At 36.9% G+C, this 13,638-nt stretch overlaps 3 protein-coding genes across 5 annotated transcripts; all 3 read right to left on the bottom strand.

The window, feature by feature from the left end:
- Positions 1–2,203: 2,203 nt before the first annotated feature.
- LOC111474302 (GATA transcription factor 15-like) lies at positions 2,204–3,473 on the bottom strand. The gene is made up of 3 exons (XM_023119451.1): positions 3,045–3,473; positions 2,820–2,966; positions 2,204–2,721 (listed from the first exon to the last, which is right to left on the bottom strand). The coding sequence occupies exons 1-3, from the start codon at positions 3,066–3,068 to the stop codon at positions 2,440–2,442; spliced, it is 453 nt and encodes a 150-aa protein (XP_022975219.1). The 5' UTR covers positions 3,069–3,473; the 3' UTR covers positions 2,204–2,439.
- A 2,107-nt stretch (positions 3,474–5,580) lies between these two features.
- Positions 5,581–7,920, bottom strand: LOC111474297. Its single transcript, XM_023119444.1, has 3 exons — positions 7,611–7,920; positions 6,732–6,988; positions 5,581–6,108 (listed from the first exon to the last, which is right to left on the bottom strand). The coding sequence occupies exons 1-3, from the start codon at positions 7,773–7,775 to the stop codon at positions 5,709–5,711; spliced, it is 822 nt and encodes a 273-aa protein (XP_022975212.1). The 5' UTR covers positions 7,776–7,920; the 3' UTR covers positions 5,581–5,708.
- Positions 7,921–10,502: 2,582 nt separating this feature from the next.
- LOC111474299 (GATA transcription factor 15-like) lies at positions 10,503–11,839 on the bottom strand. Of its 3 annotated transcripts, none has more exons than XM_023119449.1 (4): positions 11,408–11,839; positions 11,183–11,329; positions 10,736–11,084; positions 10,503–10,671 (listed from the first exon to the last, which is right to left on the bottom strand). In XM_023119449.1, exons 1-3 carry the CDS (start codon positions 11,429–11,431, stop codon positions 10,803–10,805), a joined length of 453 nt encoding a protein of 150 aa, XP_022975217.1. In that variant the 5' UTR covers positions 11,432–11,839; the 3' UTR covers positions 10,503–10,671; positions 10,736–10,802. The 3 variants fall into 3 exon arrangements, with proteins under 3 accessions (XP_022975217.1, XP_022975216.1, XP_022975215.1); XM_023119448.1 differs by having other exon boundaries at positions 10,503–10,674; positions 11,408–11,838; XM_023119447.1 differs by having other exon boundaries at positions 10,503–10,625; positions 10,693–11,084; positions 11,408–11,838.
- Between the last annotated feature and the right edge of the window lie 1,799 nt (positions 11,840–13,638).

Here is a 13,638-nt window from a genome sequence, read left to right on the forward strand (position 1 = left end):
CATTTTTTTTTTAAATTTGGAAAACAAAAGGTTTAAATCTTTTGGAATCTTTTTTTCAAAATGAAGCTCCTTTTATTTGAATAATTTTAGAGCCCTAAATTGGCACGTCCGAGGGAGGGAGCTAATTTATACTCTTAAACTCGATAAGTGTACCAATTTAGATTATTGGTTAGTAACTCATCGATGAGTCGGTACTAAACGATTAAGAACAAACATAGAGTTGATTTAGCTAGTTCATCTAAGTTGTTGTTTGCTGTATGAATAGAAAGATGCATTTCATAACGCCTTTATTATCATTTTTGACACTACCTAACTCTTTTTTGCACTTACGTATTATTTGTTGCTTACAGGACTCGATAGCACAAAAAAAAAGTGGGATTAAATTAAATGAGTGGCAAGAAGTTACAATGAAAGCAATGGACCAATCGGCAAAATGTATAGAGGAGTTACTGGATAGATATAAAATTTAGCAAGTCTACCTCGTATGTAGTCTCCAATGGATTTCCATTTAAAAGTACTGTGGAACTAATTACTACTCGTGTGATCCACGCCCCCCTTTAGGACAAATCTGTCGTGCAGGGTAATCCAACTAAACTATCAAGTCACACAACCCTAACCAGCTCCATTCCCGAGTTACCACAGCAGTCTTCTAGGTCTATAAGGCAGCTTAATGACTTTGAGTAATACCCTTAGACTAAAAAAAAAAAAAAAAAAAAANGTTCTTTTAAATGACCCATGACTTTTTTCACCGTGGTAAATGGAAGTTACTTTTTTTTAAAAAAATTATATTTAATATAAAAATATAGAAATAATGAAAAGGACAGTTATCCAAATGATAAATTTATTTGGAGAAAAATGATTGGATGCAGAAAATCCATTTCCTTCTTCTCCACCCCATGCATCTCCGGATAACAATTATTTTATTTATTAACTATTTTCTTTTTCTCAAAATTGTTTATTTATTTTATAAATTTCTGTTTTTTGCTATTAATTTTTATTTTCATTGTTTACAATATTTTCTTCATCTTGTAAAATACGTCAAATTTAAAATAAATAAATAAAATGTTTCTAATGCTATATTTTTAACAAAAATTTATTTATAGTAAAACATATTAACTATTTTGAGAAATAAAATTTATATATATGTTAATACTCAGAAGGCAATTCCAAAATTACCCTATAAATTAAAAATTAAAGTAAATAAGTAATTAAGTTTAATGGAAAAAATAAAATTTATACATATGTATAATTTTTTTAAAAAAAACAATCACCCATAATACTAGAATGACACAACATTTATATCCTCTTTAAAATTCCATTTCACTCATTATTTCAACCATTTAATAATATTAGAATCCACTCGATTTCTTGTGAGATCCCACGTTGGTTGGAGGGGGGAACGAGGTGTTTCTTATAAAGACATAGAGAACTCTCTCTATCATATGCATTCTAAAAATCGTGAGGCTGACGTCTTTAAGTAACGAGCTAAAGCAGACAATATCTGCTGACGGTGAGTTTGAACTCTAACAAGCTCCCAATGGGGTAGATTGTGAGATCTCACATTGGTTATTGAGAGGAATGAAACTAAAGCATACAATATCACTAGCAATAGGTTTGAGTTTGTTACAAATGATATTAAAGGCAGATACTAGATAGTGTGAACGTTGGGCCTCCAAGGGGTGGATTGTAAGATCCCACATTAGTTGGTGAGGGAAACGAGTTTGAGTTTGCTACAAATGATATTAGAGTCAGATACTAGATAGTGTGAACGTTGGGCCTCCAAAGGGGTGGATTGTGAGATCCCACATTAGTTGGTGAGGGAAACGAGTTTGAGTTTGCTACAAATGATATTACAGTCAGATACTAGATAGTGTGAACGTTGGGCTTCCAAAGGGGTAGATTGTGAGATCACACGTTAGTGTTGGTGAGGGAAACGAGACCTCCAAGGGGCTAGATTATAAGATCCCGCATGAGTTGGCGAGGAAAACAAACTATTCCATTCCATCGCATCTTTTTTTCATTAACTCGGTTCTTTTACCGGAACCCTTTTTCCATGTTACTTTTTGTTTGGATTGCATTCAAGATCCAACCTATCATATAAAAATACCCCATAAATAAGAACAAAAATCTCCAATTAACAAATTCAAACAGAGTTTTATTCTTCATCATCATCATTAATATCAATGATCATCAAGAGACAAGAATCAGCAATGACAATGCTCAACAAAATTCATTATCAAACTCTTCACCACAACACTACATTACTCATAATACTCTCCAACATCCAAAAAACAATGGTTAGTTAATACAACAAAAAAGATAGAGAGATCTATAGGAATAATAAAGAACTAACAGAATTTCACTCAATATACTTCTTCTTCTAGGTTAGATTTTGGTTTCTTCTTTATTGCTCTTTCTGATCTTCGTTAATGGCTGTTTTCAAGCGAAAACAGACCCATATGAGAGCGCCATTAACAACACAGCAGCTTGTTCTTCCTCTCCCAGCTTCTTCCTCTGCCTCTCAACGCTATATCTCTGCATCAAAACCTCTCTCCCCAAAGCCATGAGCCTCTGTTTCAAGCTATCTCTTAGCTTACTATTGCTAATATTGTTGCAACTATTGCTCCTTTTGTTCTTCTTATCCTCAACAACTCCTTTGCTTAACCCCAAAATCGCTCTCCTCTTCTTCCTACTTCTAATCCCACACGCATTGCAGAGAGACTGTTCGAAATCAGACAGAAAAAACAAAAATCTGAGACAAGGATCGAGAGATATAGCTTATGAACTCCATTAGAGTTGAGATCGATCAATGAAATCACCTTTGGACCAGCTGGGCCGCCTCTCCATAAGGGGGTTTTTGAAGTGCCGCAGTCAGCACAGGTCTTCTTGTTCTGCTCGTTCACTTGACTCTCCTCCGATGATACCCCGCCGGAGTTTTTGCTGGATATGTCCTCCGATTCCGATACCTACAACATTAGTAACCACCGATCAGAAACTGAAGTGAAAAAGGAAGGAAAATCTCAAAAACAGAGGCGAATACTCACTCTATCGCTTGGATCCATCATCATCCGTTGGTATTGGAGAGATCTAAGAAAAACCCAGATTTCAAAAACACGAAACTCGAAGTGGGTAGTGAGTGAAACGATTAGAGATCAGAGAATCAAACGATGGGTATCTCGCAAAGAGTCGATCAGAGACAGAGGAAACAGGGGAAGCGAGATCGAGAAGGGGGATCTGAGAAACAGATCAAACCCAGAAAGGAAAATCAATGGCGGAAACGAAAGGGGAGAAAGAGATCAGAGTAGAGTGAAAAAAATGGCAGAGATCGGAGGGAAGGCGAAGTATTGAAAGGAAAATGCAGAGGGAAAGAATTAGAGAGGAAGGGATGAGAGGATGAAATAGGAATCAAACCGACACAAATGCAGTGGCCGCAAGCGGGATCTGAAAATCCAATCTTAAATATATACAACCAAAAGAGAGAGCGCGGGGGCGGAAGAAACCCTAGCTACTCTCTCTGCTGTTTTTTTTAATGCCGAAAATACCCTTGCCTGAAAAACGCTTCTTCCCCCGCCAAAAAGTACCCCCAAATGAACAAAAAGGGCGCCACTCCCTTTGGTCGTTCCCTTGGACTTTTTTTTTTTCTTTTTTTTTTTTATTGAGTAACTGAAAATTTTAAGTTTTTTCCTTTTTGGGTTTGGTTTAATATTGTTAAAATAATAAAAAAAAATTGAATTTAGTTCATGAGTTGATATTTTTTTTTGAGGTCAACCCGATTAACTCGAAAATAGGATTACAATCCTAATCTACCATAATATTGAAAAGATTAAGAATATTTAACGATTGTAACTATGATAGTAATGCATTGTGACTTATAAATGTTTGATATTTGAACTTTATGAAATTTTAGTCGTCCGTAGTGGATAATTAAGATTATTTTAAATAATTAAAAAAAGAATGATCCAACCCTATAACTTGAAACTTTATTCGAGTTGCTCACATCATCAACGTGATTTTAAACTATTCTGATTAAATTTCATTTGAGTGGTAAGTTAACAAACAAAAAAAATACTCAATAAAATAAATATTTATAATATTTATAATTTATTTTTTAATTAAAAAAATCAAATGATTTTGGATAAATATTTATTTAGAAGCTAAGTTAAAAGGAAGAAAAAAGCACTCAAAATGTTGGTAAATAAAACATGTACTTTTGATTAATTAATATAGGCTAAAATAAAGACCAGACATGATGTTGACTTAATGGTCAATGCTTTGCATCTGAGCCGTTGGATGTCTGATTGGTCAACGCCCGCCTATCTCTTGGCGTTTGAATTTGGCGGCAACTTTAAATTTAACATTTTTTTAATTTTTAAATTGTGTTTTTTAGGGTCTCGAAATGAACACGAGCTTAGGAAAAGATGTGATTGAAAGAACACTCAATTTATTTGTTTTTTTTTTTGTGGGATAATTAGTTGGATAATGATATGATCAAGTTGCTACACACAATCTCGATAAGAATAGATTATGTTATCCTTCCTCCCAATCTTAATTAAGGGATTATAAGGTTGATAGCGTTATCTCTTTTACACGTCTCGCCGTCATTTAAGAATACAGAAGATTGAGTGTGGTATCACTTTCTAACGTCCTCGCTGACACTCGTTCCTTTCTCCATTCGATGTGGGACACCTACTAAATCCACCCCTTTTGAGGCCCAGCGTCCTTATTGGAACATGCCTTGTGTCTACTTCCTTCGGGGAACCCCCCTTTAGGGCCCAACGTCCTCGCTCGCACTCGTTTCTTTCTTCAATCAATGTGGGACCCCTACCAAATCCACCTCCTTCGGGAACCAGTGTCCTTACTGGGACACTGCCTTGTGCCTACTTCGTTCAGGGAACTCCCCTTCAAGATCCAGCATCCTCGCTTACACTCGTTACTTTCTCCAATCAATGTGAGACCCCTACCAATTCCACCTCCCTTTGGGGACCAGTGTCCTTACTGGTACACCGCCTCGTGTCTACTTCGTTCAGGGAACCCTCCTTCAAGCCCCAGCATCCTCTTCATTCATTTCTCCAATCAATGTGGGACCCCTACCAAATCCACTTTCTTCGAGGACCAGTGTCCTTACTAGCACACCGCCTTGTGTCTACTTAATTCAAGGAACCCCCCTTCAGGGCCCAACATCCTCATTGGCACTCGTTTCTTTCTCCAATTGATGTGGGACCCCTATCAAATTCATCTCTTTTGGGGACCAGCGTTCTTACTGGCACACCACCTCTTGTCTACCTCCTCCAAGGCCCATCATCCTTACTGGCACACCACTTCGTGTCTACTCCCTTCGGGGAACAACTTCCTCGCTGGCACATCGCCCGATGTCTGGCTCTGATATCATTTGCAATGGCCCAAGTCCACTACTAACAGATATTGCTCTATTCGAGCTTCCCTTCAGGGTTTTTTAAATGAATTTGCCACGGAAAGGTTTCTATACACTTGTAAAGAATAGCTCGTTCTCCTACCGGTGTGAGATCTCACACCTTATCTCATATCACAATTTTAATCAACACTACCAAAAATTTCTTGAAATTTGACGTTAAATTATTGCTTATTAATATATATAAACAAAAGTTAACAACTAACCGAATCAAAATAGAATTTAACCTATTTTATACAAATTCATAAGACCATCTCCTTTAAAAAAATAATAATAATAATCAACGAGAGAGCTGTTTGCAGAAAGCAGCTGAAGATGGGAGCAGGAACAAAAAGGGAGACTCTGGATGATGGCTATGTCTGATCACAGGGTCCTCTCTCGCAATTGGCGGCATCGGCTGCAGCGGTGGTGACCGGGGCGGCGAACTGTGGATATGGTAACTTTCCAGCACCTCTCTTCTCACGTTTACTTGATCTTCAAACAATCTCTGTGCTCGTACCGCCGTCATGTATAGACCGGCGGCGAGGAACACCGTCGCCAGCTCAAAAACTCCTGCTGCTGAGAACAAACCTTCTTTGATCACCAAGCAACTCTCTTTTGGACTCCACCAGTCCTTGAGATGACCTGATTCTACGCTCAATCCAATCAACAGTAAAATTTCTCCCACTGAGAAACTTATCCTGCCAACCAAAAACAAACCACCCCATATGAAAATGAGAGTGCCATCAAACGAATGTTTCAACTAGGCAAGTCCACTCTTAGCAAATGTTATCTTTTTTAGGTTTTTTATTTCGGGCTTTCCCTCAAAATTTTAAAAACCTGTAGGATAGGAATAGGTTTCACACCCTTATAAAGAATATCATAATCCACTCTTTGTCGTGACCCACCGTTTTTTCAGGCACTCGTTCCCTTCTCCAATCGATCTGGGACTCCTTCAATCCAATTCCTTCGAGGCCCAGCATCTTTGCTGGCATATCGCTCGGTGTCTGCCTCTGATACCATTTGTAACACCAAGCTCATCACGAGCAAATATTGTCATTTTTGGACTTTTGTGAGATCCCACATTGATTGAGGGAAGAACGGAACATTCTTTATAAGGGTGTGAAAACCTCTCACTAGAGACGTGTTTTAAAAACTTTGAGGAGAACCCTGAAAGGGAAAATCTAAAAAGAACAATATTTGTTATTGGTGGGCTTAGGTTGTGTAATATGCTCGAATATGAAAAGTATTAAGTTGGGGTGAAGGAATATGCTTAACTTGGGTTTGAATAAAGGAGAGAAATAATGGAGGTGTAGATGATTACCATGTTGAAACGAAGAAGAAAGCAGCTTGAAAGGTTAGAGATTTGGAAGTGGCAAAAGAAGGGTCCCAAGCAATGAGAGCAGGCGGCGGCGACTTACTCACTGCAATCAACACGTACAAATGTTGCACCACCATCATCACCGCCATGCCAAGAAACGCGCTCGCCGTGCACACCAGCGGCGTCTTCCCACTGCCGCTGTACCAGCATCTCTTCTCTCCCTTCTTGTTATTATTCTCGTCTCTACCCATCCATATCACCTATGAAAAAGGTCAGAAAAAACATGCAAACCCATATCTAAACCTAGCTCCTCCTAGGTTGTTAAAAAAACATGCTCCATTCGGTCACCTATTTCATTTTTATTCTCGCAATATTAGAATTTTAATTTTTTTAATATACCTAAAACATTCTAATAAATCCAATGATATACATATATGTGAGGTAGGGACGAGGTGGGCTCGGTGTGCAATGACAGGGACAATGTAACAGCTCAAGCTCATGTTAACGAATATTGTCCTTTTTGGATTTTCCCTCTTGAACTTCCCCTCAAGGCTTCTTTAAAACGCGTCTGCTAGGAAGAGATTTTCACCTTAGGGTGTTGCATTCTCCCCTCCAACCGATGTGGGACATAAATTAGCTAGTGGTATACCTTGAGGGGAAGCTCGAAAGGGAAAGTCCAAAGAGGACAATATCTAGTAACAGTGGACTTTGGCTGTTATAGACAAAGAATATATTCTCATCTCTAGCTCAATTTAGCTAACGAAGAGAAATCTCTTCTTACTCTTTTACCCTATTCTTCAGCCTCGAGGGTTAAATAGACATTTCTATTGACAAGATCATACCGAACACAAAAATCGTCAAAAGGGTCGGTGAGATACGTACCTGAGAACGAGTGGACTCGGCAACGAGGCAAAGAATGAAGCAACAAAGGCCACAAAGGACGGTTAAAATGATGAGAAAAGTCCCCATTTTGCTGCCTAATTCAGAGCTCCTTCGACTTGGGTGAAGATCCTCATGTGTTACCGCCATAGCTTTTCTCCTTCCCATATGGATCGATCAAAGCTTCATTCGTGGTCGTCAATGGCGGATGTGTTTTAAACATTGGTAATAAAGAGAAAGAAGAAAGTGGAGAAGAACACGCAGAGAATTTGAATTACAGAATTACTTCCACCAAAGGTTGCTTAAAAGCTACAAGATTCTCTAACACCTTATTGTAAGCTTCTATCAAAAGTTTAACCTTTGGTGATTTTTTTTTTTTTTTTTNTAATACTTCAACGTTACGGGTTGGGTCTAATACAATAATAAACTTTCATTTTTGTGTCTAAAAGTTCATATTTTTAACGTCCCCGAGACCGATAATGATCCATTTATTTATTTTCACTAATGAATTTCAGATAGAGAATTTACTGGGATTGTGAAAAAAATTTCTTAATATTTTATTACAAAAATAAATGAATTAATTATTCCCATTTTTTAATATAATTAAAAATATAAAACATATTAATAAATCCAATAATATTTCCTAACAAATATATATATATATATAACTTCAAAAAACTTATTACAACATATTAATCTATTTTCGTTTGTTCTTTCATTTCTTGTCTGGTTTGGACAAATTCGTGAGTCTCGACCCTATTACTTAAATGGACTTCTCTATATATAAATAATTATATTGGATTCTTCGTTGCTTAAAAGTAATTTGTAGCATAATTTATATAAAAAAAATACGAAATTAATATACTATTCAAGCATTAACGTATTAATCGGTTAACGTAAAGATTTATTAGAAAGAAATATGAAAGGTTGAGACTATATAGACTACACGATCTCGACGACTAATCTATGTGAGTTTAAAATTTTGAAGACGGAACGTATAATTTAATAATTTTTTTATTGGACACGACCCACTAAACAAAATTCCAACCTTCTTCAACTCCACCAAACCAATCAAATTATATTCCAAACCAAATTAAACAAATAGAATTAAGTTTGGGTTTGGGATTTATGTTATGGAATCTCATGTTCCTTAACTTGTAAGAAGAGAACAAAAACAAAATATATTCCACAAAAATTGGATTTTTACAAACTACCAGTTCTTCATCCCCTTCATTTCAAACTAATGAGTTCCGAGCGACCCGATTCGAGAGGTTTTGATCCCGCCGTCACCACGCCCGCCACCGCCGCCACCGGAAATCAACCAACAAGGCCAGAGAAGAACCCGAGCTCAAAAGCCGCCGCCGCGAGCTCCAATGTGGGGAAGGCTTTGGCTCATAGAGCAGTTTATGGAGCTCAAAAGCGGTGGACAGGAAGAAGAAAAACCCCCGTCCATGGCGTCCGGCTGCTGCCTAGCCGGCTCAGCAAAGTTTCTTTAGCTGATAACTCCTCACCCTCTGATTCTAATTTTTAACATATAAATAATTGTTTTTTTTTTTTTTTTTTTTTTTTTTTTTTTTTTTTTTTTTTTTTTTTTTTTTTTTTTTTTTTTTTNTTTCACCGTGGTAAATGGAAGTTACTTTTTTTTAAAAAAATTATATTTAATATAAAAATATAGAAATAATGAAAAGGACAGTTATCCAAATGATAAATTTATTTGGAGAAAAATGATTGGATGCGGAAAATCCATTTCCTTCTTCTCCACCCCATGCATCTCCGGATAACAATTATTTTATTTATTAACTATTTTCTTTTTCTCAAAATTGTTTATTTATTTTATAAATTTCTCTTTTTTGCTATTAATTTTTATTTTCATTGTTTACAATATTTTCTTCATCTTGTAAAATACGTCATATTTAAAATAAATAAATAAATAAAATGTTTCTAATGCTATATTTTTAACAAAAATTTATTTATAGTAAAACATATTAACTATTTTGAGAAATAAAATTTATATATATTAATACTCAGAAGGCAATTCCAAAATTACCCTATAAATTAAAAATTAAAGTAAATAAGTAATTAAGTTTAATGGAAAAAACAATCAACCATAATACTAGAATGACACAACATTTATATCCTCTTTACATAATTTATAAAGTTAAAATTCCATTTCACTCATTATTTCAACCATTTAATAATATTAGAATTCACTCGATTTCTTGTGAGATCCCACGTTAGTTGGAGGGGGGAACGGGGCGTTTCTTATAAGGACATGGAGAACTCTCTCTATCATATGCATTCTAAAAATCGTGAGGCTGACGTCTTCAAGTAACGAGTTAAAGCAGACAATATCTGCTGACGGTGAGTTTGAACTCTAACAAGCTCCCAAAGGGGTAGATTGTGAGATCTCACATTGGTTATTGAGAGGAATGAAACTAAAGCATACAATATCACTAGCAATAGGTTTGAGTTTGTTACAAATGATATTAAAGGCAGATACTAGATAGTGTGAACGTTGGGCCTCCAAGGGGGTGGATTGTGAGATCCCACATTAGTTGGGGAGGGAAACGAGTTTGAGTTTGCTACAAATGATATTAGAGGCAGATACTAGATAGTGTGAACGTTGGGCCTCCAAGGGGGTGGATTATAAGATCCCACATGAGTTGGCGAGGAAAACAAACTATTCCATTCCATTGCATCTTTTTTCATTAACTCGGTTCTTTTACCGTGAACCCTTTTTCCATGTTACTTTTTGTTTGGATTGCATTCAAGATCCAACCTATCATATAAAAATACCCCATAAATAAGAACAAAAATCTCCAATTAACAAGTTCAAACGGAGTTTTATTCTTCATCATCATCATTAATATCAATGATCATCAAGAGACAAGAATCAGCAATGACAATGCTCAACAAAATTCATTATCAAACTCTTCACCACAACACTACAGTACTCATAATACTCTCCAACATCCAAAAAACAATGGTTAGTTAATACAACAAAAAAGATAGAGAGATCTATAGGAATAATAAAGAACTAACAGAATTTCACTCAATATACTTCTTCTTCTAGGTTAGGAGAGATCTATAGGAATAATAAAGAACTAACAGAATTTCACTCAATATACTTCTTCTTCTAGGTTAGATTTTGGTTTCTTCTTTATTGCTCTTTCTGATCTTCGTTAATGGCTGTTTTCAAGCGAAAACAGACCCATATGAGAGCGCCATTAACAACACAGCAGCTTGTTCTTCCTCTCCCAGCTTCTTCCTCTGCCTCTCAACGCTATATCTCTGCATCAAAACCTCTCTCCCCAAAGCCATGAGCCTCTGTTTCAAGCTATCTCTTAGCTTACTATTGCTAATATTGTTGCAACTATTGCTCCTTTTGTTCTTCTTATCCTCAACAACTCCTTTGCTTAACCCCAAAATCGCTCTCCTCTTCTTCCTACTTCTAATCCCACACGCATTGCAGAGAGACTGTTCGAAATCAGACAGAAAAAACAAAAATCTGAGACAAGGATCGAGAGATATAGCTTATGAACTCCATTAGAGTTGAGATCGATCAATGAAATCACCTTTGGACCAGCTGGGCCGCCTCTCCATAAGGGGGTTTTTGAAGTGCCGCAGTCAGCACAGGTCTTCTTGTTCTGCTCGTTCACTTGACTCTCCTCCGATGATACCCCGCCGGAGTTTTTGCTGGATATGTCCTCCGATTCCGATACCTACAACATTAGTAACCACCGATCAGAAACTGAAGTGAAAAAGGAAGGAAAATCTCAAAAACAGAGGCGAATACTCACTCTATCGCTTGGATCCATCATCATCCGTTGGTATTGGAGAGATCTAAGAAAAACCCAGATTTCAAAAACACGAAACTCGAAGTGGGTAGTGAGTGAAACGATTAGAGATCAGAGAATCAAACGATGGGTATCTCGCAAAGAGTCGATCAGAGACAGAGGAAACAGGGGAAGCGAGATCGAGAAGGGGGATCTGAGAAACAGATCAAACCCAGAAAGGAAAATCAATGGCGGAAACGAAAGGGGAGAAAGAGATCAGAGTAGAGTGAAAAAAATGGCAGAGATCGGAGGGAAGGCGAAGTATTGAAAGGAAAATGCAGAGGGAAAGAATTAGAGAGGAAGGGATGAGAGGATGAAATAGGAATCAAACCGACACAAATGCAGTGGCCGCAAGCGGGATCTGAAAATCCAATCTTAAATATATACAACCAAAAGAGAGAGCGCGGGGGCGGAAGAAACCCTAGCTACTCTCTCTGCTGTTTTTTTTAATGCCGAAAATACCCTTGCCTGAAAAACGCTTCTTCCCCCGCCAAAAAGTACCCCCAAATGAACAAAAAGGGCGCCACTCCCTTTGGTCGTTCCCTTGGACTTTTTTTTTTTCTTTTTTTTTTTTATTGAGTAACTGAAAATTTTAAGTTTTTTCCTTTTTGGGTTTGGTTTAATATTGTTAAAATAATAAAAAAAAATTGAATTTAGTTCATGAGTTGATATTTTTTTTTGAGGTCAACCCGATTAACTCGAAAATAGGATTACAATCCTAATCTACCATAATATTGAAAAGATTAAGAATATTTAACGATTGTAACTATGATAGTAATGCATTGTGACTTATAAATGTTTGATATTTGAACTTTATGAAATTTTAGTCGTCCGTAGTGGATAATTAAGATTATTTTAAATAATTAAAAAAAGAATGATCCAACCCTATAACTTGAAACTTTATTCGAGTTGCTCACATCATCAACGTGATTTTAAACTATTCTGATTAAATTTCATTTGAGTGGTAAGTTAACAAACAAAAAAAATACTCAATAAAATAAATATTTATAATATTTATAATTTATTTTTTAATTAAAAAAATCAAATGATTTTGGATAAATATTTATTTAGAAGCTAAGTTAAAAGGAAGAAAAAAGCACTCAAAATGTTGGTAAATAAAACATGTACTTTTGATTAATTAATATAGGCTAAAATAAAGACCAGACATGATGTTGACTTAATGGTCAATGCTTTGCATCTGAGCCGTTGGATGTCTGATTGGTCAACGCCCGCCTATCTCTTGGCGTTTGAATTTGGCGGCAACTTTAAATTTAACATTTTTTTAATTTTTAAATTGTGTTTTTTAGGGTCTCGAAATGAACACGAGCTTAGGAAAAGATGTGATTGAAAGAACACTCAATTTATTTGTTTTTTTTTTTGTGGGATAATTAGTTGGATAATGATATGATCAAGTTGCTACACACAATCTCGATAAGAATAGATTATGTTATCCTTCCTCCCAATCTTAATTAAGGGATTATAAGGTTGATAGCGTTATCTCTTTTACACGTCTCGCCGTCATTTAAGAATACAGAAGATTGAGTGTGGTATCACTTTCTAACGTCCTCGCTGACACTCGTTCCTTTCTCCATTCGATGTGGGACACCTACTAAATCCACCCCTTTTGAGGCCCAGCGTCCTTATTGGAACATGCCTTGTGTCTACTTCCTTCGGGGAACCCCCCTTTAGGGCCCAACGTCCTCGCTCGCACTCGTTTCTTTCTTCAATCAATGTGGGACCCCTACCAAATCCACCTCCTTCGGGAACCAGTGTCCTTACTGGGACACTGCCTTGTGCCTACTTCGTTCAGGGAACTCCCCTTCAAGATCCAGCATCCTCGCTTACACTCGTTACTTTCTCCAATCAATGTGAGACCCCTACCAATTCCACCTCCCTTTGGGGACCAGTGTCCTTACTGGTACACCGCCTCGTGTCTACTTCGTTCAGGGAACCCTCCTTCAAGCCCCAGCATCCTCTTCATTCATTTCTCCAATCAATGTGGGACCCCTACCAAATCCACTTTCTTCGAGGACCAGTGTCCTTACTAGCACACCGCCTTGTGTCTACTTAATTCAAGGAACCCCCCTTCAGGGCCCAACATCCTCATTGGCACTCGTTTCTTTCTCCAATTGATGTGGGACCCCTATCAAATTCATCTCTTTTGGGGACCAGCGTTCTTACTGGCACACCACCTC

Source organism: Cucurbita maxima, unplaced genomic scaffold (genome assembly GCF_002738345.1).
Source record: "Cucurbita maxima cultivar Rimu unplaced genomic scaffold, Cmax_1.0 Cma_Scf00286, whole genome shotgun sequence".
Taxonomy (NCBI): domain Eukaryota; kingdom Viridiplantae; phylum Streptophyta; class Magnoliopsida; order Cucurbitales; family Cucurbitaceae; genus Cucurbita; species Cucurbita maxima.